This window comes from Chelonoidis abingdonii, chromosome 7 (genome assembly GCF_003597395.2).
Source record: "Chelonoidis abingdonii isolate Lonesome George chromosome 7, CheloAbing_2.0, whole genome shotgun sequence".
NCBI lineage: Eukaryota > Metazoa > Chordata > Testudines > Testudinidae > Chelonoidis > Chelonoidis abingdonii.
In genome coordinates, this window is record NC_133775.1 from 73,769,210 (window position 1) to 73,793,858 (window position 24,649).

General features: G+C 51.7%; 3 protein-coding genes across 3 annotated transcripts in view; 1 reads left to right on the forward strand and 2 right to left on the reverse strand.

Annotated features, from left to right (window-relative positions):
- Window positions 1-253: 253 nt before the first annotated feature.
- On the reverse strand, window positions 254-3,790 carry SLC35A4 (solute carrier family 35 member A4). Its single transcript, XM_032801733.2, has one exon. The coding sequence runs from the start codon at window positions 3,788-3,790 to the stop codon at window positions 2,813-2,815; it is 978 nt and encodes a 325-aa protein (XP_032657624.1). The 3' UTR covers window positions 254-2,812.
- LOC116837392 (SLC35A4 upstream open reading frame protein) lies at window positions 254-8,458 on the reverse strand. The gene is made up of 3 exons (XM_032801734.2): window positions 8,335-8,458; window positions 4,955-5,053; window positions 254-4,625 (listed from the first exon to the last, which is right to left on the reverse strand). The coding sequence occupies exons 1-3, from the start codon at window positions 8,449-8,451 to the stop codon at window positions 4,428-4,430; spliced, it is 414 nt and encodes a 137-aa protein (XP_032657625.2). The 5' UTR covers window positions 8,452-8,458; the 3' UTR covers window positions 254-4,427.
- A 3,157-nt stretch (window positions 8,459-11,615) lies between these two features.
- Window positions 11,616-24,649, forward strand: part of APBB3 (amyloid beta precursor protein binding family B member 3) — a 32,115-nt gene continuing 19,081 nt past the window's right edge. The window contains 3 exon segments of the mRNA XM_032801758.2: window positions 11,616-11,802; window positions 11,805-11,892; window positions 11,894-11,970. Of these exon segments, the coding sequence (XP_032657649.2) occupies window positions 11,616-11,802; window positions 11,805-11,892; window positions 11,894-11,970 (352 nt within the window).

The window sequence follows — 24,649 nt, forward strand, 5'->3', positions numbered from 1 at the left end:
CTGGACCAGGAACTCAGGGCAGGTCTCTCATTCCCTCGGGTTGCTGCCAGTGGTAATAAACCAATGAGATTCTCAACAAACAGTGTATTCAAAGGTTCCAATAGGATGCTGCGCTCCACTGAGGAAGAGCCCTTCGCTCCAATGCAGTGAGACACTCACATTAAAATGTCAGACTAGGGACTGGGCATTGGCCTGTTTGGTCCGACCAGTCTCCCTGCCAGCAAGAGGATAGGAATGAGACAGTCACAGGGGCTGGGAAAGTGCAGGTTTTAATACTACAGCCAGTGCCAGGGTAGGCGTTGCTGTTTGGCGCACTGGGGGTGACAGGAATTGAATGTTGGCAAACCTAAGTTGGTACAAATCCAGATACAAACCCATAATTTATACAGGCTAAATAGTCACTATGCTCTCAGAAACGCGCACTGCTGCCTCAGCTGACAAGCAGGGCAACAGCCCTATACAGCTGCACTGCTCCCATGAGGACTCCAGGAGGAATGGCTGCCCCTTGCCCTGCCCCAGCCTGGCACTGCAAGCCTGGGACTGACACAGTGGGAAATGGACAATTCAATTCATGAGATGAGGCACAGCTTCCCTGAGGTAGGGAGTTTGGGCTGCCCAGCACAGATTCTGCCCAACTGCATGCTAGGAAGCACAACACTCCAGAGCAGACCAAGTTGGAGCTGGCAGGGGTGTGGAATGTAGTGAGACCCGTCCTGGGACGCAGCAGGTGCATGTGGTGGCTTCTGCATGTTGAAGGGCAGATGCATTGGAGAGGAAAGCACGGTCAGCGGAAAGGTGTAGGGGGAAAGCAGTGCAAGACCACATGGGTCAGCCCAAAGCTCCAGCCCTGCCGCTCAGAGTGCACTTTTATTGCATTTCTAGGCTAGGGAGGAAGCATTAGCCCCTGTTCAGACACGCTACTCTAGAGACAGCTGAATCCCTTGCCCAATACATGCAGACCCCTACTGAGGTTTGCTACTGGGAATGGCAGAGCAAAAAGCTCTCCCCTGCCAAGCCAATTGCTCAGGCTCCTGCACTGGCTGGCACAAAGCAGAGAGCTGCCTTCCTCCCATCCTGTCAGTCACTTGTAAAGGGTTTAGTCATTTATAGAAAAACTCAGAGCTTGGCAAGGACAATTTTCAAGGAGGCAGGTCTCTACCACCAGGCTGACAACTGGCAGCTGGGCTGCCTGCCTGAGCAGATGCCAAAAACAGACTGGACTATTGAGACTGAACAGAGATGGAGTTCCTCAAGGTGGGCCACTGGCACGTGTTGGGGAAGCTGGGACTGCCAGGCCTGCAACTGTTCTGTGGCTAGAGAGAGGGGTCAGTCTGCAGGGCTGCCAAACCAGGCCCTGCCCCAGCACTGCAGTCATCCCCGTCTTCAATTCTGGGCATCTTAATGATTCCACCCATTTTATTTTGGAAGTTTCCTTTTCCTCTTTCCCAATCAACAGGGAACTCCTCTAGCCTTCAAGCCACCACCCCAACTCCTGCAGCGCCATCACAGCTGACAGCTCAGCTAACACTCAACAGTAGCTGCTTTCATGCTGAAGATACAGATCTCTGCTTCAATCCAAAGTTGAAAGAGGGGAAGCAGGAGTTAGCTGTGGGCATTGGGTACATGCTAGCGACAGATTCACCTGATGGGCTCTAGCTGGGGCCTCAGTGACCAGGGCTAAGCTCTGCAAAGGTATTTAGGCACCTAGCTCCCACTGGAATCAAGGGGAGTTAGGTGCCTTTGAGGATCTAGGCCCAGGAATCTACCCAGGTGAAGAGCCAGATTTTGAGACACATGTACCAGTGTGCGTGCGCAAGGACTGTGACCAATAAGCATGCACACACAGGCCCCCAGCTGAACAGCAGCTGGTCATATTACTGGAACTTTCCAGGGAAATGGTTACACGTATCGTTTCCTCTGACAGAAGAGTTGACAGCTCTTTGGTGCTTTGTTACAGAGATGAGAGCAGCAGGTAGGAAGGGGTCTGGGAAATACATGCGCCACGCGCTGCATGAGAACAAGGCTCTGCCTTGAAGTCAGCATGCAGCTCACTGCACAGGATGTGCACAAAACCAGGACTATCCCCTTTCCAAAAGGCACTTTGAATCTGTAACAGCTGGATCAGGGCTCAGAGCATTGTGGAGGCACCAGGCACAGCCAGAGAGAGAAGAAAGCAGCTCACATCACACAAGTGGTCCCTGAATAGAGCTGGAAATGGTGCTGCTCAGCTGTAACGAGAGTCCCTCGGAGCCCTCCCAGAAAGGACCTGAAGACGGGCGCTCAAGCAAAAAGGGAAAATGAGGGATTGTCACAGAGGATGCCATTAAACTGCTGTTATTGTCACTGGCTTAGTCTTCACCAGGAAGCCCTCTCACCCTTCCCCCAAAAGGGATACACTGGGCCTGATACTGCAGACACCAATAGGGGCTGCTGAGTCAGCGCCTTGCAGGCCAAAGTCCCTGTATGCGGAATACAGAGCCCATGCAACGAATGTATCCCCTCCCGCTTCTTTGTGCTGCACAATAGTGCAATTCCTTACAGTGCACATGCTAGCTACAGGCAAGGTCTGCTTGTGATAGCCAGTAGCTTTCAGCTGCAGTCCTGCTGCCTCACACATGCTTGTCCTTGACCTCAGGTGACGGGTTCTGAAGGAAATCTGCCTTCTAAGAGGGCAGCCAGGCCAGATTAAATGCATTTGTTACATAAAAATGAGACCAAAAAAACCACAAGCAGTTACTACCACATAATAGCCCAGAACATGCCAGCTATAGCCTCAAAACCAGATGTCTCCAACAGAGCTGCAAGGTGGAGTCTATTTGACTCCATAATACAAGTGAACAGCCAAGCCGATCAGCAGGACAGCGAGGAAGAAAAAGGTAGTGAGTTGCAGGCTGAAGAGCAGTACGGATAGAAGGGCGTTAACAAGCATGGAGCAGGAGATAACAAAGAGTCTGGTGATGTTACTGCTGTGCTTCATGACCACAGACATTATCAAACCATTCAGGGCCTGGCTGACCACGATTACCAGCACCCAAAAAGAGAAGCCATCCAGGAATCCATCCCCCTTGCTGCTCAACAGATGGACAATCAAGTTCAGCAGGACTCCAAAGAAGTAAAGAAACAGGTTCTGGAAGGTAAGAGGCAGATCTTGGGTTTTCAGGATGACTTCAGTATACACAGCAGACAGGCCTGATATCAGGCAGTACACAGAGATGAGCAGCAAGCCAATCAGGGTGACGTGCAGCTGCATCTCAGGGGAACTGGAGGAGTGCTGCAGGTCCTGGAGGCCTCCATAGGTGTAGCTCACTCCAGCAGCTGTTAGCAGGAAGAGGGCCAGCCACTTGTGCAGAGAGAGTCTTTGGTGCAGGAACATGCTGTACAAGAGAGCAGTACTGCCAATCTTCAGGTTACTCAGGACCTGGTAGGTGCTAGGATCCATGAACAACTGCATGTGAACCACCAGGTTATTGTTGGCAGCATAGAGCAGCGCAGATAGGGCAAAGGGGGCAGCATGATGCCATGACAGGGAGACTCCCAGCTGCCTCCGGTCCCAGATCAGCAGGGAAACGAAGGAGAACACCAGCTTGGTCAGTTCAGTAAGAACCACAACAGATGAGGCGCTGAATGGGATCTTTCCATCCACTTTACACAGAGTCAGAAGGGGAGCATGAGAGCCATAGATAGCAACGGATATGACTAGCATCAGTGCCCACAGCACTCTCTTGAGCCCCCTGGTGGGAGAGCTGAGCAGTGAGCCAGCAGCACTACCATTCGCAATAATTATTGCCATGAGGCAGTGGATTCCAGCAAAGGGTAAAGGGTAGCACCTGGTCCTTTCACGGTCAGAGCCTCAGTAGAGGCAAGATCATTCCAGGATGTAGATATGTTCCTAAAAATCAAGTCATCTTGGAGAGAGATAACAAATGCCATATATTTAAAGACAGTCTAATTAGGAAGACACTGAACTATTCATTATGTGCCCAATGCAAGGAGAGGAAAGTTTGCTCTTCATCAGGGAAAGAAATGGAGGTCTCCCTAGAAATCAGACAAAGCACATTTCCTGGGCAAGGTAATCGATACGTAAAGGGGTGTAATAATAGCACATGAGATGATCTGACACAGCCGCCCTTCCAGTCTACTGGGGGGAAATGCAGGGTAAGAAGTTACAGTGAGAAAGGCAGTTGCGAGGTTCAAAATCTGAATGTTGACAAGCATTGGACAGCTGAAAGCAGCAGTTGCTACCTTCAGGGTATTCTGATTAATAATATTTTGTAATGTTTCACACTGATCTGGTATTACACATGTTTTACAATGGGTCAGAATGACATATGTAGCTACAGTCCTGGGAGCCCCTTAAGATCATGTCAAAGATGTCTTAGATGAGAAGAGCTGTTTCCGGAGTGCACTGTTGTCCAAAGGATTCTCCTCTAGTCTGATCCTTTCCTCAGTGAGCTGACATAGTCTCGGATTGTCTTTTCAACATTGGGAACTGCATAGGCCTGAGCTGCATATATTCCAGTGCAGGTCCCAAACACAAATCCTAGGACTGCAGAAGATCGGAGTTTGGCTACAATGTAACCTGCCAGAAACCCTTTGAGAAATGGAGATGCCAGCAAAGAACCATCCTGCAGAGAAAAAGGAGAGAAGGGGATGAAATAGTCTCTTGGACAAAAATGTACTCTGATGCATAGAACTTAGTTGAAACACATCATCTTCTTCCACTGATTTCCCTAGACTCGCTGTTGCCAGGCTTGCGTAATGTTATCACATAGAAGAAATAAATATAACCTCAGTATTTTGCCAAGGTAAGCAAGTGAAACTGAGCACTCCTTGGAGATACTAGTGTGCACTCTGAGTGGAACAGGATACGCTCATTCTACTGGAAGATCACAGAACAGCACAACTTCTTGGGAGATGAATCTAGGGCTAAAGTGTTAAAGAACTTCAGCTTTACCTGGCCCACTCCAGCTTGCACCTCGTCTTCCACTCGCTGTTGTAAATTTTCCAACTGAGACTTCAAAAAAGCAAGATCCTTCAGCTTTCGCCGCGAGTCCTACACAATTAAAACAAAGAGTCAACTGCTTGTAAACATGCAATTCAGTAAACGCATGACAAAAAGTCAAATTCTTTTTGTTCAGGGAACTACTATTCTGGCACAGTGTTTAGGCCAGAGGTTCTCAAACTGGGGATCGGGACCCCTCAGGGGGTTATGAGGTTATTACATGGGGGGGGTCACGAGCTATCAACCTCCACCCCAAACCCCACTTTTCCTCCAGCATTTATAATGGTGTTAAATATATTTAAGTGTGTTTAATTTATTGGGGGGGGGGGTCATCGCACTGAGAGGCTTGCTGTGTGAAAGGGGTCACCAGTAAAAAAGTTTGAGACCTACTGGTTTAGGCCATGCTACAGAGGGAGCAGGAAGTGAGTAGACCAGGAATTGGCAACCTTTAGCACGCAGCTTGCCAGGCCATGCCCCCTGACAGGACAGGCCGGTTTGTTTACCTGCCGCATCCACAGGTTTGGCCAATTGCAGCTCCTGGACAACGGGGGCAGTGGGAAGCAGCTGCCAGCACATCCTTCCCGCAGCCCCCATTGGCCTGGAGCAGAGAATTGCAGCCAGTGGGAGCCACGATCAGCCAAACCTGTGAATGCGGCAAGTAAACAAACCGGCCCACCTGCGGGCTTACCCTAGCAAGCCGCGAGCCAAAGGTTGCCGATCCCTGGACTAGATTGGTGTAACAGGCCACATCTACACTACGGGATAATATCGAATTAGCTAAATTCGGTTTTATAAAACTGATATTATAAATTCGATTTCATGCGGCCACACTAGGCACAGTAATTCGGCGTTGTGCGTCCATGGTCCGAGGCTAACGTCGATTTCTGTCGCGTTGCATTGTGGGTAGCTCTTCCGTAGCTACCCCACAGTTCCCGCAGTCTCCCCCACCCCTTGGAATTCTGGGTTGAATCATTATTGTCGCGGGTGGTTCTGGGTAAATGTCGTCAGTCATTCGTTCCTCCGAGAAAACATCAGCTGACAATCCTTTTGCGCCGTTTTTCCCTGGATAGCCCTGGAGGCGATACTCCAGCGCTACACAGCAGCATTCACTTGCTTTTGCAATGATAGCAGAGATGGTTACCGGTCGTTCTGTACCGTCTACTGCCGGAGAAAACTGGCAATGAGATGACGGTTCTCTCTCCCCTCTGTACTGTCCGCTGCTATCATGAGTGCCCCTGGCTGAAATCGGCCGGGGGCGCAACGCAAAAGCAAAATTGGGATTGACTCACTTGGGACTGAGTCAATCCCTCCCTTATGGTTTCTAAAAATAGAGTCAGTCCTGCCTAGAATAAGGGGCAAGTGTATTAGAGGACCAGTGTATCAGAGCACAGCTGCTCCGTGTCAGTATTCACAGGGGGTGCCCCTGCAACAACCCCACCCGTTGCTTCCCTCCTCTCCCCAACCTTCCTGGGCTACCGTGGCAGTGTCCTGCCCATTTGTGTCATGAAGTAATAAAGAATGCAGGAATAAGAAACACTGAGTGTTTAGTGACATAAAATGAGGGGGAGGCAGCCTCCCGGCGCGATGATAGTCCAGGCAGGACATTAAGCGGTGTGGGGGGAGAGGAGCCCAGCATGCTGCTGCTATGACAGTCCAGGCAGTACAGAATCTTTTCTTTACACAGGAAAGGGAGGGGGCTGAAGCTCAGCCCCCCAGTTGCTATGATGAAGCTGGTTATTAGCCGTTCTGTCCTATCTACTGGGAGTAACCAGCAATGTTGGCCTCGATGTCAACATGTTAGAGCATATTCATGAGGACGGTTACTAGTCCTATTGCACCGTCTACCACCGGGGAGGGGGAGAGGGAGAGGAGGCGGATACTGCTCTTCACTGCTGCAGCATCGCGTCTACCAGCAGCATTCAGTACACATAGGGTGACATTGAAAGTAGTCAAGAAATGATTTCTTTCCCTTTTCTTTCACGTGGTGGGGGGGGGGGGAAGAAACTGAGGAGCTATTCCCTGAACCACGCCAGACACTGTGTTTGAACCTACAGACATTGGAGCTCAGCCAAGAATGCAAATACTTTTCAGAGACTGCTGTGGACTGTGGGATAGCTGGAGTCCTCAGTACCCCCTCCATCCATGAGCGTCTTTAGCGCTACTCCTCTCGTCGGGGTGGAGTACAGAAATCGATTTAAAGAGCCCTTTATATCGATATAAAGGGCGTTGTAGTGTGGATGGGTACAGCGTTAAATCGATTTAATGCTCTTTAAATCGATTTAAACGCGTAGCGTAGACCAGGCCACAGACTGCACTAATGTTGACAAAGTCATATTTTAAGTAGATCTATCTTTTAAACTAAAGGTAGGACGCTAAGGCTTCCCAGGCCTGTACAGAAAGGAATTAAGACAGCCTAAAAATATCCCATGGTTATTGAAATTTAGTTCAGTCATTTCAATTCTGAAGGGGCTTAACCAATGTCAAAAGCCCATTATTTTCAACTTCAGACAGACATTCTCCAATCATATGCCTAATGAAATCTACAAAAATGTTCAATTTCAAGCCTCTAGCAGTGCAATTTTGAGAAAAGAGGGTAGCGCTTGATCTGTGTCACCGACAGATACCTTCATAGGGTGTATGCACTACAGGTCAGGCCACCCGTAAAACCAGATCGTGTCACTCTGCAGAAAGCGCATTACAAAATGCAACGCCAGAAATGGCCCCGTGGTTGGGAGAGCGGGAGGGAGGCCGGTTAACCCCGCCCCGAGGCAGTAGCGGAAAGTTAGGAAGCTTCTGGCCCAACAGTGGAGTTAGCCCATTTATAAGTCGCAGCAGGCTCAGGTAACCGCGGGGGGGAGGGGCACAGTTACGTAGTTACCGAGCACTGCCCTCGCTGTTACGGCCACCGGGGCAGCTGAGCCCGGCCACCGGGCACGCTCAGCACGTGCCGGCTGCCGGAACGGCTCCTCGGCCCGACGGTCCCCCGCCGTTCGCAGCCCAGGCCGGAGCCGGGAGCAGGGGGCGCGGTGGCTCGGGGCTCTCCAAGCAGGAGGCTTTATGGCACCGGCGGCCTTCTCCGTCCCCCGGAGAACTCCGGCCCAGCGGGGGAAGAGCGGCCGGGGCTGGGGACGCGCCTGCCAGGGGCGCAGCGAGGCCCGTTCCCCCCGCGCGGGCTGGGGCCAGGCAGGCAGCGGGGCCCGGCCTGGGTTACAGCAGCGAGCCCTTGGCTCCCACCGACCCCCAGCTGCCGGGACCAGCACCACCGCCTCCTGTCTGGCTCGAGGGGCGGCCGCCGGGCACGACACAGCCCAGCCTCCCACCGCCCCTCTCACCTTATCATCCGCCATCTTCAGGCCTGGCCCTCCGTTCGCACATGCGCACTCCACACAGTAGCCCCAGCCCGGGCGCTGTATAGCCCAAGCACGCATATTGACAGCCGGGAAAGGCATATTGGGCGCAAAGCGTCACGTGACGCTGCCACATCAAGGGAAAAGAACGAAGGCAAAGTAGTCGCCATCTTTAAACAGGGCGGAAACGCTTCTTGTCCCAGACGGAAACCGTAGACCAGACCCGCTACCCCGCCCCCCAATCTCTGGGTGGCGCGTGGGCACTAGAGGCTGCGGGGAGAGGTTCCGGCAGGCACGTCCCTCGCACCCGTCACCGACCCGCAATCGTCACGTCACCTGCCTCCAGCATCATTCCGCTCCATGCCTGTCCCCTCCCGGCCCGTGGGCGGAGTCCTGCCTGCCTAATACAGTAGCTCAGTTCTTTGGGGACGGGGGGGAGTTCATGTTAGTTTGTTTTACTTATGTGTCGGGGGCGCGGGGGGTGGGGTCCGGTGTGTGGTGAAGAGCACGCAGGCACTGCCATTACGAGTGGGTTTGTCGTTTAATACTTTATGTTTTATTTCTAATTTCATATTTGCAAAAAGCACAGGGCTCTACACATAGGTGATCCATGTTCACATGCCCTACCTGCCCCCTTTCCTTATTCACATGCACTTGGATACCCACCTGCACATGGAACGTGCCCTACTTGCACACGCACAACCATGTGCACACAAAACATACCTTCTTGTAGTGGATAGGTCACTACAAGGACTAAAAAAACTAATTACCTCATGCTAATTTGTCCCTACTGTTACTCAAACCTTCTTGTTAACTGTTTGAAATGAGCCTCCCTGATTATCAGTACAAAAGTGATATTTCAGTCTGTTGATAATAGCCCACTTTAATTTAATTGTCTTGACCCCCCCACTTGGTAAGGCAACTCCCATCTTTTCATGTACTGCTATATATATCTTCCTACTGTATTTTCCACTCCATGCATCTAATGAAGTGGGTTTTAGCCCACGAAAGCTTATGCCTGAATAAGTTTGTTAGTCTATAAGGTGCCACAAGTACTCCTTTTTTTTTTTAGGTTCACACATGTGCACCTCAATTTCTCACAAATACTGCATGGGCACACCCATACCCTAACCCATCAGTATCCCACATTCACATAGCCTGTGTCCACATGAATACACAGCCACTGGCCATGCACATATAGGCCATGTACAAATCATATCACACATTTCCAGAAATACTGCATGCGTATATTGAACTCACCATGCACACGGATACCAGATTGTTCACATGAACATGGCTACCTGCCCAGTATGCAACGATAAACCATAGGCACACTGACAGCTGCAGAGTGGACATAGCGATCCCATGTGCCTATGGCTACCAGCATGCTCACAGATATCCCCCAGGCAGATCTGCTAAGCGCTGACTAACACTGACCAATTAATTCAGTTGGTATCCAATCTAATACAGTAAGCCTCTTCCTTTATATTCATTTACACATTCCATTTTTGGCCTGCTAAACCCAGCAGGGGGGTTGGACGAGATGACCTCCTGAGGTCCCTTCTAACCCTGATATTCTGGGTTAGAGTCTAATCTGGGGCCATTTTAATATACCTCTCACTGCAATATGCCTTTGATAATCCCATCCTAAGGGTTTCCAGCACCTTCAGATAGCATTAGGAAGGCAGTATAATCCAATGGCTAAAGCAGGACACTGAGGGTCAGTAGTTTTGGGTTCTGTTCACAGTTTGCTTCTGACTGACTGTGTGTCCTTGTTCTGTGCCTCACAACGCAGCTGTAAAATGGGGGTAATGCTGTTTCCTTCTGGGAATGTTTGAGAACAACACTGAGACCCTCAACTTTATAAGGACAAGGCAACCTCATGTACCCCTGCTGGAATGTGGCTGGAAGTTGAAACTAGACAAATTCTGACTGGAAATAAGGTGTAAAATTTTAACAGGGTAATTAACCATTGGAACAATTTACCAAGAGTCATGGGGGATTCTCCATCAGTGACAAATTTCAAATCATGTTTGGATGATTTTCTAAAAGATCTGCTCTAGGAATTATTTGGGAACAGTTCTCTGGCCTGTGTTACACAGGAGGTCAGACTAGATTATCACAATGGTTCCTTCTGGCCTTGGAATCTGAGGTCAGTATGAAACACCAGACAGCACTGGAGAATATCCCATTGGCATCTCTCTAGCTCAGGCATTTTGTAAATGTTGAATAATAGTCCTCTGCCTGTTTCTAGCACCTTCTAGCTGAGAATCTCCAAGCACTTTACCAGCACTGAACAATTAAGCCTCCCAACAGATGTGTAAACCAAGGAAACAGAGTAGAAAGTGATTTATTGTCGGTGGCACCACTGCTTGGAACAGAGCCCTGGTCTCCTGACTCCTTGCCCTCTGGTTTACCTACAAGCCCATGTTTCCTCTTAGTGGGGTTGGGAATGGGATGACTCCTTAGAGTTAGCTGGACAGAGAGACCCTTCTAAGGCTAGGAGCCCTCTTCAATGTGAGGCACAGTGGGGCTGTGTTGAATGAGGAGGGACTGTGTGATGATCAAAGCCAGCCTTGAACTTTGTCCCCTAGGGCACAGGAAGGAGCTTCAGAGGGGTAGCTGTGTTAGTCAGGATCTGTAAAAGCAGCAAAGACTCCTGTGGCACCTTATAGACTAACAGACTTTAGTCTATAAGGTGCCACAGGACTCTTTGCTGCTTTTACAGGAAGGAGCTTGTGTCTGAGTGGGGCTGAGTGGAGCCCTTTATATTTCACTTAAATACCAAGTGTTCCTCTTCCAAGAAGCCCAATCCCTGTACCACCGTACAGCGAGCTCTGCTCCTTGGGGGAGGTGTTTCTACCAAGGAAAACTAGAGACAACAGCATTTTGCCCACAATAATCCTTCCACCTACAGCTTTGTGTGGGAAGCTACTCCCCAACCCCTCTCCCAAATGCCCTACGGCGGAAATGGGTGACTGAATCTGGTCCCACTGGAGAAAGAAGTTGCTCTCAACATTGTCTCCACAGACCACTCGGTTTTCCTGGCCCTGCTGGGAAAGGGGCGTTGGGTCCCATTATAAATACTAGGGTGGTGGGTGTGGGAGCCAGTGGGATCCTTAGGATCCCCTTGGACCCGGATCTCTGCTGAACAGAGCTGGCCAGCTGCTCCCTTCCCGGAAGGCGGAGCCGGGGCTCAGATGAGGGCCGGACAACGCCCCGGCCCCTCCTGCCAGGCCTCTGCCTCCCCACTGCAGTGGCCCTGAATGGAAACTGCGCGGAGTGGCCGCTTTTGGCCAGCTCCCTGGCCACAGCCGCGGCCTGGTCCTGCACTTGAGCCCCCTCGACCTGCAACCCCCATTCCCCCAACTCCTCTCGCCTGGCTCCGCCCGAGACTCTGGGCCTTCGGCACGCCACGGACCCACTGCTCCTCCTCTCTGCCCCTCCCCGTGCGCCTCCCCTCCCTCGGCCCCGCCTCCCCTGCCCAGCCCCTCCCCGCGCTCCAGCCTGCCGCTTGCCCTGCAGCCGCTGCTCGCCTCGTGCGGTCCCCGGGCGCCCGTCTCGCCGAGGCCATGCTGGGCAAGGACTACATGCTGGCCATCATCCTGGTCAACTGCGACGGTGAGAGCCGGGGGGCTGTGCCCGGGCAGGGCGGGGGGCCGCCCGGGCAAGGGGCCGTGCCCGGGGAAGGGAGGGGGCCGTGGCAGGGCAGAAAGAGAGTCGTGCCCCCTGCGCTGTGCCGAGGAGGGGCAGAGCGCCAGCCCCTCACCGTGGACCGGGCGCCGGGGACGCGGGTCCCTGGCTCGCTGCAGACCTGTTGCTGGTCACCGGGCTGACACCTGCTGGGGTGACGATCTGCAAAGGGCTTTCTGCACGGAGGAGCGAGCGGCCCATGGGCCCCCGGCTGCTGCTTGCCGTCCTGTGCAGGGGCGCCTCTGCCTCCTCCCGGGATTCTTCCCGCAGACTGGCTGGGTCAGTCCGGGCCATGCCTCGGGCAGCTCTCCATGGTGCTGAACGCGGACATGGGCTTGGCCTCGCATTTGCCTCTACAACAATCTCTTGCTCGTTAGCTGGGAGGGCTGCGCTGAAGACTGGGAAACCTGGGCCCAGCCTCAGGCCCGCAGCCCTGCCAGCACCAGGAACAGCAGCCCGGATAATCCTTTCCCCTCAGTCATTTTAGTCAACTTTCCTGATGCGAAACATATGTGGAGTAAAAGGCAAATCTGGGAGGGCTGAGTGGCTCCGGAGTGGGGAAAGCCAAGCTGCAGCTGTTCACTGCAAATGGAACAGGTTCTTAATCACCCCTGAGTGTGTGTGGGGGAACTGGCTGGGGGAGGATGGGAGTCGGGTGAAGGTCTTTTATCTCAGTCCATCTCACCTGCTGCCTGATTGGCTGGCATTAAATGAGCTGAGTGTCTCAGTTCAAGTGTCCACATCACGCCTGTTCTCCTTGTTGGAAGTGGAAGCAGAGAGGCCACTGGGCCCCAGACACTGGAGCCTCTTCTTCCTATGTGTGGCCCTGTGGGTGGGGATTGGGGGGCACTTGCTGTGCAACTGCCCATGCTGTCCCTGTGCTGTAGACAAGCAGAACCAATGGCCCCTGGCATGGCATCCTGGCACCTTTCTCTACCACCAGGTTCCTGGTGAAGTCAGGGATGCCCTGTAGCTTTTATTCTCACTTTGTTTCTTTGGGAAGTGTGCAGAGTCTGAATGAGGCCAGGCATGAGAGCTCATGCTCCTGGCAGAGGAATCTGTCTGATGAGTATGGGCACATCCGCACCCCCGTTTACCTGCATCCCACTAGGGCTATGGGGCTGCCCTGAGCAAATCCAGGGCCCCTGCATATGCACTAGCTCTTTTGAAAAACAAGACCCATTTGTCCTGAGGCCCCTACTCTGGGATTTCCTGCATCTGGGCAGCTTTGGCCATGCAGCGATGCTGTTACCACCTATTATTGGTAACAGCCCTGCTGAATCAGGAAAGTGCCTCTCTAAAAGGTTGGCATCGCTAAAGAATTCCAAATGGCCCTAAGTTGTTACCCCCTGGTGGCCATCTGGTGGACTTAGTGAAATGAGTTTGGTGGGCTTCAGTTCCTTTCCTGGCTAGCAAGTGTCCAAATCACCAAAACCATTTCCAGTCTCAGCAGAGAAGCCAAGGACTGAAGAGACCCTGTAGACCCCGCTCCTTTGCACTCAAGAGTCATGACTGAGGCACGTTGGGCTGAGAAGGGGTGGGGGCAGTGCTCAGGTTATGTCAGAATGCTCCAGAACACTGATCCAGGAGATAGAACAGTGTTATCGTACTTCTGCCTGTCCCAGGCCACCTGCTCCTTTCTGTCACTGGCTGCAGAGTGTCATCTGAGCGGCAGGTGCTGGGCCCTGGTGGCGGCTCTTGGAGAGGTGTCAGTGTGGAAAGAGCCACGAAGAGTCCTGTGGCACCTTGTAGACTAACAGAAGTATTGGGAACTTTGTCATTTTTTACAGATCCGGACTAACACAGCTGCCCCTCTGATACTTGAGTGTAGAAAGAGTTGGGGACACCGCAGCCAGGACCAGGCAGGGGAGCGTGGGTGCCCAGAGCTACCAGGAGCCCAGGGTGGAGCTAGAGCTGGATAATATGAGGAGCTGGATAGTGGGATTACCTGGGCATCAGAGCTCCCCCCAGGGAGCTGGACACAGGTAGGGGGAGGTGGACACAGGATGGGCTCTGCAGGAAGTCATCCCCTGCTCCCTTGGGCATCCTCCAGCTTTCTCACTGCCCTTATCTTCCTTGCAGCTCCCTGCTTGGCACTTATTTTCTAGGACTCCAGTACTGGGTGGAAGTGGGGGAAAACTTGCACTGCCACTGCCTGGACTGCACCTGATCTGTGACTACAGAGATGAGTCAGCCTCCAGGGAATGTCAGGGCATCCCTTGCTAGCCTGACAGCCACACCAAATGTGTGTTGCTGTATAAGCAAATTTGGTTTGTATTAAAGATAATTTGTTGCTAAAGCAACGACTCCCACATCATTTCCCAAAGCATTCTGCCCAGCTGCTCCCTTTGCCCCACCAGAGATCAGGAAGATTTCAGATGCTTCTTCCCAATATGCAGCCATTTAACACCTCAAGGAATGTTATCTCCATCTCTCTCAGCCTCACACACATCCTGGCCCCTGAGAACCGAGCAGTGGAGAGGAGAAGCTGGAGCTGGGGGAGGCTGTGTGGAGCTGTAGCCCGTTCTGACCAGATTAATCTCCATGCTGAAAGCCTGCTGTCCCTTGATTAAATTCCCAGAGTTGGCATGGGTTTGATAGCGGTTTAGTGTCTTTGGGATCAATGTTATTATCCTGCCATGTAATGCTGGACAAGGATTTCTGTCACAGAGTCACTGGCTGGAGGGTAAAATCAGTGCCAAGTGTGGTATATGCCCACCAACACTGAAACACCAGGGTCCCCTAATACAGAAAAGGGGGCAGCATCAGGGCATGGTGAATGCACTAGTGCCATTGATGGAGAGCGTCTCCAAGGGCCTGATCCTGTGGGATGCTGAGTGCTGCCAACTCATCCTGAAGTCTCAATGGGAGGTGAGAGCATGCCATGTCCCCAGAATTGGGCCCTGACTGCAGAAGGTGGAGGCCTGTGCAGGGATGAAGATCCACAGTGCAGCTCAGCTGGTGAGGCTGCAGGATGCCTCCTCTCCACTTGGTCTCAGGAGTCGGTGTGTCTGCGCTCATTCCCAATTCTGCCAGAGCCTGGTGCTGCATGGGAGGCAGGAGGCTTGGGGCAGTTGGAAGGGGCTGTCTGAGATCAGGCTCCGGGCACAGTCTCTTTATGCATTGAATAAAAGACAGGAAAAGGCTTGTATTCAAAACACGTCTCTTGTGGAGCCAGTGTCAAGATTCCTGTCACGAGGGCCTCTACTCACAGGGGGCACCTCCTCCTGCGTGCTCTGGGCATTAACTCTTCCAGTCTGAGGCCCTCTTCTTGCGGTTCCTCAGCCTGCTGTCTCATTGTCTCTCACTGCAGCCCTTCTCTTGCTCCTCGGGAGCTGCTGCATCTCATCTTTGGGGCCTAGCCCTTTGACCAACTCACAGTGTTCTTCCCCTTCCAGAGTACTGTCAACACCTTCCACACTGTCCCAGGCAGTGCTTAACCCCACTGCCCTCCCTGACTAGAGCAAATGGTTCTGGACAGTCTTCAAGTTCACAGCTTAGATTGTGCCACTCGCTCAGGGGAACTCAGGCCCGTTCCCTACACTGGGTCCCAGCCCAGAGACCCTATCTCCAGCAGCAGAGGTCTGTACTAGCACAATCCTTCCTGCCTCTCCCCTGGAGTGCTCCTTACCTTGCCTATCCCAGCCTCGAGACCACCACCCTTCCAACTAAACCCCAACCTCCTGGGTTGCTGGACAACACAAACCCTTCCCCTTGGGTCCAAATCCCTTTCACCTCCTTGTCTTAGGGAGAGTGACTGTCAGTGACTCCCTGCAGCCTCCTTTCTTCTCTTAGCTCCCTGGTTTTCTAGAAGCCCTGTCTGTTCCTTCATCAGTGAGCTTCCCTCAGTTGGGGCTTTCCCATCAGCAGGGCCGACTTTAGGCCTATTCCACCAATTCCCCCAAATCGGGCCCCGCACCTAAGAGGGCCCCGCACCCACTGAGAATCCTTTCCCTGGCTAGAGGCACCTTTTTAATTTTTACTCACCTGGCGGCGCTTCAGGTCTTCAGTGGCACTTCAGTGGCAGGTCCTTTGTGTGTTCTGGGTCTTTGGTGGCACTTAGGCAGCAGGTCCTTCAGTGCCACTGAAGACCTGGAGTGAGTGAAGGACCCACTGCTGAAGAGCCGCTGAAGACTCAGAGCACCTCCTGGTGAGTACAAGCCCCACAAGTTTTTTTACATGTTTTTTTTTTTTAAGTTATACCTGCTGGGGCCCCGTCGAAATTGTTCAAATTGGGCCCCGCACTTCCTAAAGCTGGCCCTGCCCATCAGCCTAAATGGCCCCCACTTTGCAGCCCCTCTGACCCACATTATCCCCTTCTGGGAAAGCATGGGGCCCACCCCATCCCCTCCTGGCCAGCTGCCTCTCGGCACTGGGGTGCAGAACACAGACCCCCAGTCTGTCAGAAGTGAGGCCAGCTCTCTGCAGGTGTACACCCTCTGCAATCAACCCACCCAATGAGATCTCTGGGAGAACGTGGCTGAGAGCCCAGGGTGAGGAGGAACCTTGATGTGATGCTGTGGCCCAGGAAGCTGGTCTGACCACAGCTGCCTGGGGTTAGGGCAGCAGCTGGCCCATTAGAGGGGGGTGTCTCTGCTGCATAAAGGGGTGTGGGTTGTGCCATTCCTGCTCGTTGATAGTTGGCAAAGCCGCTGCCAGCGGGCTTGTTTCATAAACTGCTCTTCCCACTTGAGAACCTGCCTCCTTGCTGAGATCTGCAGCAGGATGCTGACATCGCAGTGGTGGCTGCTTTCCCCAGGTGTATGTGTGCGTGGCGGGGGGGCTGGTGAGTCCCACACTGCTGAACCTTTGGGACGGCCCCACGCCTCAGCAAGGAGAGGAAGGCTCCCCGTCGCCAGGTATTTTAGACAAGCTGGGGGGCAAGGACACAAACTCGTTCACCCTTCCCTTCTGCAGGGTACCTGGGGTGGGTCATTGCACCTGACTTCCTGGGAGTAGCTCGTCCAGGCAGCAAGTGCTGCTCCTGCCAATGGTGATTTGAGTGCTAGGCTAGGAGAGGCATGTGCAGTTGAGGGGGGCAAACGAGAATAAAAAGGAAAATCTAGGCTGAGTCTCAGGGACCAATTTCCTGACAGTGCAGTGGGAGGGGCAGGGGCGGAGGGGCTGGGAGTCCCATTGCTTGAGCAGTTAGGCTCAGATGGGATGTAACCATGCCTGGGGAATACACCCTTGGGAGAGCTGCCCTGGCCTTAGTGGGGAACCTGCTCCCGTTCAGAGGATTAGGTTTCAGGTCAACAGGCTTTAATTTCAACTCCACACCAACAGTTACCTCCCCTGGCTCCTCTTAGCGCTTGCTCGGCCAGGTACTGCAGTGGTGGAACCTGGCCCAATGCCCACTGACATCACGGGAGCCATGACTACAAAGGGCTTTGCCTTTCCCTCCAGCCCCCTGATCATTTTGTGATTCTTCTTGGTTCCCTCCAATTTGCCTCTGTCTTCCTGGCACAGTGGAGCTTGGCCTCAATGCCATATTCCCAGCACAGCGTTAAAAGTGCCATGTTGAGAGAGGCATGGTGTCCTCTCTGCTCGGATAAGGCACAAACTTTCTCTGGTTCAGACTCCAATGGCTTTGTGTCTTCCTCATATGTTTCACCCCTTTTGGAGCAATGCCAGGTCCTCAACCCCTTCTGGGGATAGATATATGCAGTGTAGCCCTTGGGCCCCTGGCAGGTTGTGGGCCACGCTTGGGCACTGTCTGGGCACTGTCCTGACCTCCTGAGCGAAGGGCTTTGGCAGTGACAGAGGCTGTGTGGCTGGCAGTGGATGTGATGGTTCCAGTGGTAGGAAGGAGCTGTGCCACAGCTGGCTTCCTTGCTGCAGGCTCTATACTGGGGCATTAATCTTTCCGTGTGGAGGGTGCAGGTGGTTTCTACCAGCAGCTGGCTGAGCCAGCCTGACTGATGATGGGACCTAATTAAGTAGAGTGTGGCTTGCTGCTGCCTGGGTGGGCTGTGCCGTCAGGGAGAGCAGAGGCACAGAGTATGCTAGAGCCTGGTGATAGATTATTCACCTTCTGTTCTGCCCATGTTGGGCGTCTCAACAGGATAATAATGCAGCAGGGGCATGCTGACCTTTGGCTATTTTTAGCTGTATTCCCGGGGACGGATACAGTTACAGATACTGCACCTTTGATTCCTGCAGGGAAGAGCCAGGCTGCAGATTCTGATTCATGTCCATTCTGAGGAGGGGCAGGGACTGAGCTATTCCCCTGCTTCTGAAGGGGGGAAGGTGGCATTCTGGGCCTCCAAGATCCTCAGTAATTTCCCTTTTACTTTCCTTCCTCCTCTTCCTCGCCACAAAGCATCAGCTGGTGTGGCGCACATTAGACCCCCTCACTCCTGCCCCTGCGGAGGCTGTGTGTAGCCACACCACCATGACCGGTGAGCTTAACACATCTCAGAAGCAGAACAGCACCAGGCCTGGTCAGTAATTGGTGGGGGATTGAAAAAAAGGCAGAGGCAGGTGTTATGGGACATGGTGTTTGTGCTCAGCAGGGGCCAGTCTTCCCTCTGAGCAGGAGCAGAGCTAGTGCCCCAGGGTGGCACAAGGGGATGCCGTGCAGCTGGGGCATGCGGTCCCTGTAGATTGTTTGCACTGTATTTTGTGATCTGCAGTGTAACGGCTGAAGATGAAAGCCTGTCTGTGACCTTCCCCTCTGGTGTTATCTGGACTGGTGATCTGCTAGGTGACTCCAATCCTTGACTCTGGGAGCCAGCCTGGCCCTGCTCTGCTGTGAGAACCCCACTCCTGGGATGTTCACACACAGCTTCTGGCATGTAAGCTGCTCCCTGCTACTTGCAAGCGAATGACACTAGCCAGTCTCTCTGGTCCCAAACACAACCCTAGGAACCTCCATCTTGCAGTGTCTGGTTATGCTCGCTGGACGCTGCAAGCTTATATGAGTTTGTCAATTTAACAAAGATATTGATATGTACCAGGCTTGTTATCCCAAGGGGAGCCTCTGACATGCTTCAAACCAAACGCATCGCTACAGGTAGAATAAACAAACACATTTATTAACTATGAAGATAGATTTTAAGTGATTATAAGTCAAAGCATAACAAGTCCGATTTGGTCAAATGAAATAAAAGCAAAACACATTCTAAGCTGATCTTAACATTTTCAATGTCCTTACAAACTTAGATGCTTCTCACCACAGGCTGGCTGGTTGCTCTTCAGTCAGGCTCTCCCCTTTGATCAGTGCTTCAGTTGCTTGGTGGTGGTGGTGTCTGTAGATGTAGGTGGAAGAAAGAGTGAGCATGGCAAATGTGTCTCCCTTTTATCATGTCCTTTCCTCCCCCTTGGCTTTGCCATCCTCTTCAGAGTCAGGTGAACATTACTCTCTCCAAGCAAGGTTGAGCAATTCCCCTGGTGTGGCCTCATACAGGTGAGTCATTGCATTGTAGCTCCCTTGCTGGACAATGGCTGTTGATGGGTTGTTTGACACCCCACCCAGGCATTTGTTACTTTTCTTCCTGTTGCCTCTGGGGAGCTAATATCTGGCTCATTCCCCCAACTTACAGCACGTTTTAGTGACAACCATACTACACAACTCTCATAACTTCATATGCATTTATGATACACGTATATGGATAGAGAAATGACTTTCAGCAGATCATAACCTTTCCCCTGATGTGTATAAAGCATGCCTTGTAAGGTAAGATCATGATTATCTGAAAATGAGGAATATGGGGGTTACAGTACGCTCCCCTAACGTATAGAATGTCACACCATCCTGCATGAGCCTTGACTGCAGCACATTGTTCTCCTGCCGCACTGTGCCAGTCTTGCCTTGGTGGCACTGGGTTAGTAATGGATCTCTCCTTGTGTGTGCCTGAGGTCTCTGGCTGGGCCATCCTGGGGATTGATGCTCCAGGGCTAGCATTGCTCCTTGCACTGTAAATGGAGGCTTTGGAAAGTGCCTTTGGCTCAGATCCTGTGTGCCTGAGATGGCCATTGGCAGAGGAGATGCTGAATGAACCTCCTGTGCTGGGGAACGTGCCAGCTCCAGAGAATGAATTAGCTTTGGCTCCATCTAATTAGTGGTGCATTTGCTCTGAGTATGTCTCTGGGGACAACCAGCTCCAGCCCTTTGCCTGTGCAGCCCCTGCCTCAGGGCCCCCAGTGCGGGGTGTGTGGCAACGGCATTAGCTCTCTGCTCTTAGCTCTCAGGCTGGGGTTTGGGGCCTACATCTCCCAGCTGCAGGTGGCTTTGGCAGCCTGGGTTCCTTTGCTTTGGGAGGATCCTCGGGGCTGCTGGGCTGAGCTGAATCTCTGGTCCTTCCTTGGAGGAGAAGCTCAGACTGTCTGGGAAGCCCTTCCAAAGCTGTGTGATCCAATTCTGTTGAAGAGACTGTTGGTATAAATAATCTGGATTGGCTAATGCAGCATTAGGGGTAGAGATTGCAACCTGCAAAACTGTCCAGGAATCAGTCTACCAGGCTACAGAGAGTAAGATGGCAACTTAACCCCACCTGTATGTGCCAGAGCATCATGCTGAATTTCCTGGCTTTTGAGTGTCCCCAGCCACAGCCTTTGTGCTGCCTTGATGCCACTGAATTCCTTTAGCTGTTTGCTTGACATTAAAAAACATGATCAGTCACATAATAGCCACACAGGCTTATTGCAGAAGAGTGTGTGGGCTAGTGGATAGAGCACGGGTGGTTGGAAGTCAGGACTCCTGGGTTCTATGGTTTATTTGCTCTGTGATTTTGAGCATCTTGCTGTCTCCCCATCTGTAAAATGGGACAGATGTTCACCCAATCCCAGGATTGTTGTGAGGCTGCCCCAGAGTTGTAAAAGTGCTTTGAGATCCTCGTGGTCAGGGATGTTATTACAGTCCCTAGTCCCATCACTGCACTGAACAAAATGACCCCCAGCATTGTGCGGAGGTTCTGATGGGCCCATGCTTCTGTGTCTGGGGAATCCTGCCTGCTTGTGAATCAATGCCTGGATTCAGTGACGGAGCTATGGAATCCTCATTCATTCAAATAACCACACTAATCCCTGCAGCGACTGCAGCTGGTGTGTGTGTATTTCTGGCAGGCTGCGCTTGCTGTGTCCTTACTTCGCTAAGCTAGTTAGTGTCCTGTGCGCATGCAGCACCACTTGGTAACTGAGGTTCCAGCTGAGAACCAGGAGCCAGTCTATGTGCAAGGATGTTCCCTGATGTTTTTTTCAACTGTTTGAATTTCCTTTGTCTTCCCTTCCTGCTTGATGACTCTGTTTACTGCTAACATGCAAATTATGCAGAGCGCACACTCCTTAGTTTAGGACAGCTGTTTGCCAGCTTCCATTTGCGCAGGAGTGTGTGGTTTAGAAGGTGTGTTAATAGCAGCACTGTACCGGGAAATCTTATAACTTCTTATATAATATTGCCACACATATTTTACCAGGACAATACTGACCAGCAAATGATGAGTTTTCAAAGGATACCTTACCAGGCATACTTTGTACAAAGATTATTCCAATAGTGGGTAGGCTGGGAATATGGGGATGTATTCCCTCACAACTCCCCTTGGCTTGGGCTGACCATGAAGTGTGTGTTCCTCTCCAGCTTAGAGGCCTCTGGAGTGGCAAGGTGGCTTGTTCTCTAGACTCAGCAAGGAGGATGAGCCATTTGAGCCCCAAAGGGATTTGGAGAAGTATCTGAAAATGGAGATGTACAATGGTCTGATCCTTTGCTATAGCTGAACCAAGGGGATGGTTCAGGGCAGGTCTACAATACAGCTTTGAATCGGTGCAGCTACACTGCTGTAGTGCTTCTGGTAAAGACTCTTAAGCTGACAGGAGAGCTCACACCCCGCAGTGATGTAGTTATACGGAAGTAAGTGTGCAGTGTAGACCTGGCTCAGGTTGGAGGTGTGACATCAGCCTTTAAACACCGATGTGTCTACACAGCAGAAAACCCTGCAGCAGCCAGTCTCAGAGCCCAGGTGAACTGACTGGGGCGTGTACTGCGGGACTAAAAATAGCAGTGTGGATATTTGGGGTTGGACTAGAGCCCAGCCTCTGAGACCCTCCTGCTCACTGGGTTTCAGAGTCTGGGCTCCAGACCAAGCCCAAATGTCTACATGGCTATTTTAGCTCTGCAGTGTGAGCACCATAAGCCCAGACTAGTTTACCTGGGCTCTGAGGCCTGGTCTACACTACGGGGTTAGTTCAAATTTAGCCGCATTAGGTCAATTTAAAAATGACTGCATCCACACAACCAACCCTGTTCTGTTGACCTAAAGGGCTCTTAAAATCGACTTCTGTACTCCTCCCCAGCAAGGGGAGTAGCACTAAAACTGACCTTACTGGGTTGAATTTGGGGTAATGTGGATGGAAATCGATGGTATTGGCCTCTGGGAGCTATCCCAGAATGCTCCATTGTGACCACTATGAACAGCACTTTGAACTCTGATGCACTAACCAGGTACACAGGAAAAGCCCTGGGAACTTTTGAATTTAATTTTCTGTTTGGTCAGGATGTTGAGCTCAGCAGCACAGGTGACCATGCAGTCCCAGAATCACAAATAAGCTCCAGCCTGGACCAAAAGGGAGACACTGGATCTGATTGCTGTATGGGAGAAAAATCTGTGCAAGCAGAACTCCGATCAAAAAGAGGAAATGCTAATATATTTGCCAAAATCTCACAGGGCATGTTGGACAGAGGCTACACCAGGGACACACAGCAGAGCCGCGTGAAAGTTAAGGAGCTCAGGCAAGCCTACCAAAAGACAAAGGAGGCAAACAGTTGCTCCAGGTCAGAGCCCAACACATGCCGCTTCTATGAACAGCTGCGTGGCATTCTAGGGGGGGACCCTACCAATATCCCACCACTATCCATGGACACCTGCAAGGGGGGACTTCTCACGGAACATGGAGGACGATTTTGCGGATGGAGAACAGGAGGAGGAGGAGGAGAATGTGCAGCAGGCAAGCGGTGAATCCATTCTCCCAGGCAGCCAGGAACTTTTCATCATCCTGGAGCCAATACCCTCCCAAGATGGGATCCCTGACTCTGAAGCCAGAGGAGGCACCTCTGGTGAGTGCACATTTGTAGCTACACTACAGGGTTTAAAAGCAATAGTGCTCATGGTCATCTGGTTGAAATAGGGGAATTTTTTAAAGGGAACAGTAAAAGGACCCCATTCATGCTGGGCTGTTTGTGCTTGGCTAAAAGGGATCGTCCTGGAGAATAGCCATGTGGTGGGGTGAGGGTAGGTGTCTGCTACACATCTACCCAAATACTGCAGCCCCTCCTTTTAAATGTGAAACCCAACCCATTGCTTGCTCAGGGAAAGTGGGGTGCTGCAGTTTGAAAACATTCCCACATGTTATGAAGGCGTAAAAAGTCAACCCAATTTTACTCTCCCTTTTTCTCTCCCCCTAGGTGCAAATGTTTCTATGCTCCCCCTATCATCTCCGTCTCTGTGGTTATCACAGATTAGAAGGCAAAAAAAACGCACTCACGATGACATGTTTTCTGAGCTGATGCAGTTCTCCCACACTGATAGGGCACAGCTCAATGCATGGAGGCATTCAGTGACAGAGGCCAGGAAAGAATTGAGTGAGCGTGAAGAGTGGACGCAGAACACAATGCTGAGGCTAATGGCGGAGCAAACGGACATGCTGAAGTGTCTGTTGGGGGAGAAAACAGACATGATAAAGCGTGTGTTGGAGCTGCAGGAAAGCCAACAAGAGCTCAGACCTCCACTGCATCCACTGTATAACCACCTACTCTCCTCCCCATGTTCCATAGCCTCCTCACCCAGATGCCCAAGAATGTGGGCACTCAGCTACTCCACTCCAGAGGATGCCCATGCAACAGAAGGCTGTCATTCAAACAGTCTGATTTTTAGTGTGGCTACAATAAACAGTGCGGCCTTGTCCTTTCCTCCTCCCCAACCCCACCCAGGCTACCTTGTCCGTTATCTATTTTTTTTAATTATTAAAGAAAGAATGCATGGTTTCAAAACAATAGTTACTTTATTTCGAAGGGGGGAGGGTGGTTGGCTTACAGGGAATTAAAATCAACAAAGGGGGTAGGTTTGCATCAAGGAGAAACACACACAACTGTCACACCGAAGCCTGGCCAGTCATGAAACTGGTTTTCAAAGCCTCTCTGATGCGCAGTGCACCTGGCTGTGCTCTTCTAATTGCCCTGTTGTCTGACTGCTCATAATCGGATGCCACGCGATTTGTCTCAACCTCCCACTCCACCATAAATGTTTCCCTCTTACTCTCACAAATATTATGAAGCACACAGCAAGCAGCAATAACAATGGGAATGTTGGTTGCGGTGAGGTCTGACCTTCTCAGCAAACAGCATCAGTGAGCTTTTAAATGTCCAAAGGCACATTCTACCACCATTCTGCACTTGCTCAGCCTATAGTTGAATTGCTCCTTACTACTGTCCAGGCTGCCTGTGTATGGCTTCATGAGCCATGGCAGCAAGGGGTAGGCTGGGTCTCCAAGGATCACTATTGGCATTTCAACATCCTCAATGGTAATTTTCTGGTCTGGAAAGTAAGTCCCTTCTTGCAGCTGCTCTAACAGCCCAGAGTTCCTAAAAATGCGAGCATCATGCACCTTTCCCGGC

Coding starts and splice junctions, on each gene's coding strand:
- SLC35A4 (XM_032801733.2), bottom strand. CDS start 3,790: ATGGCAATAATTATTGCGAATGGTAGTGCTGCTGGCTCACTGCTCAGC.
- LOC116837392 (XM_032801734.2), bottom strand. CDS start 8,451: ATGCCTTTCCCGGCTGTCAATATGCGTGCTTGGGCTATACAGCGCCCG. Junction 5,054..8,334: donor TGAAGATGGCGGATGATAAG/GTGAGAGGGGCG, acceptor TTAATTGTGTAG/GACTCGCGGCGAAAGCTGAA. Junction 4,626..4,954: donor TGCAAGCTGGAGTGGGCCAG/GTAAAGCTGAAG, acceptor TTTTCTCTGCAG/GATGGTTCTTTGCTGGCATC.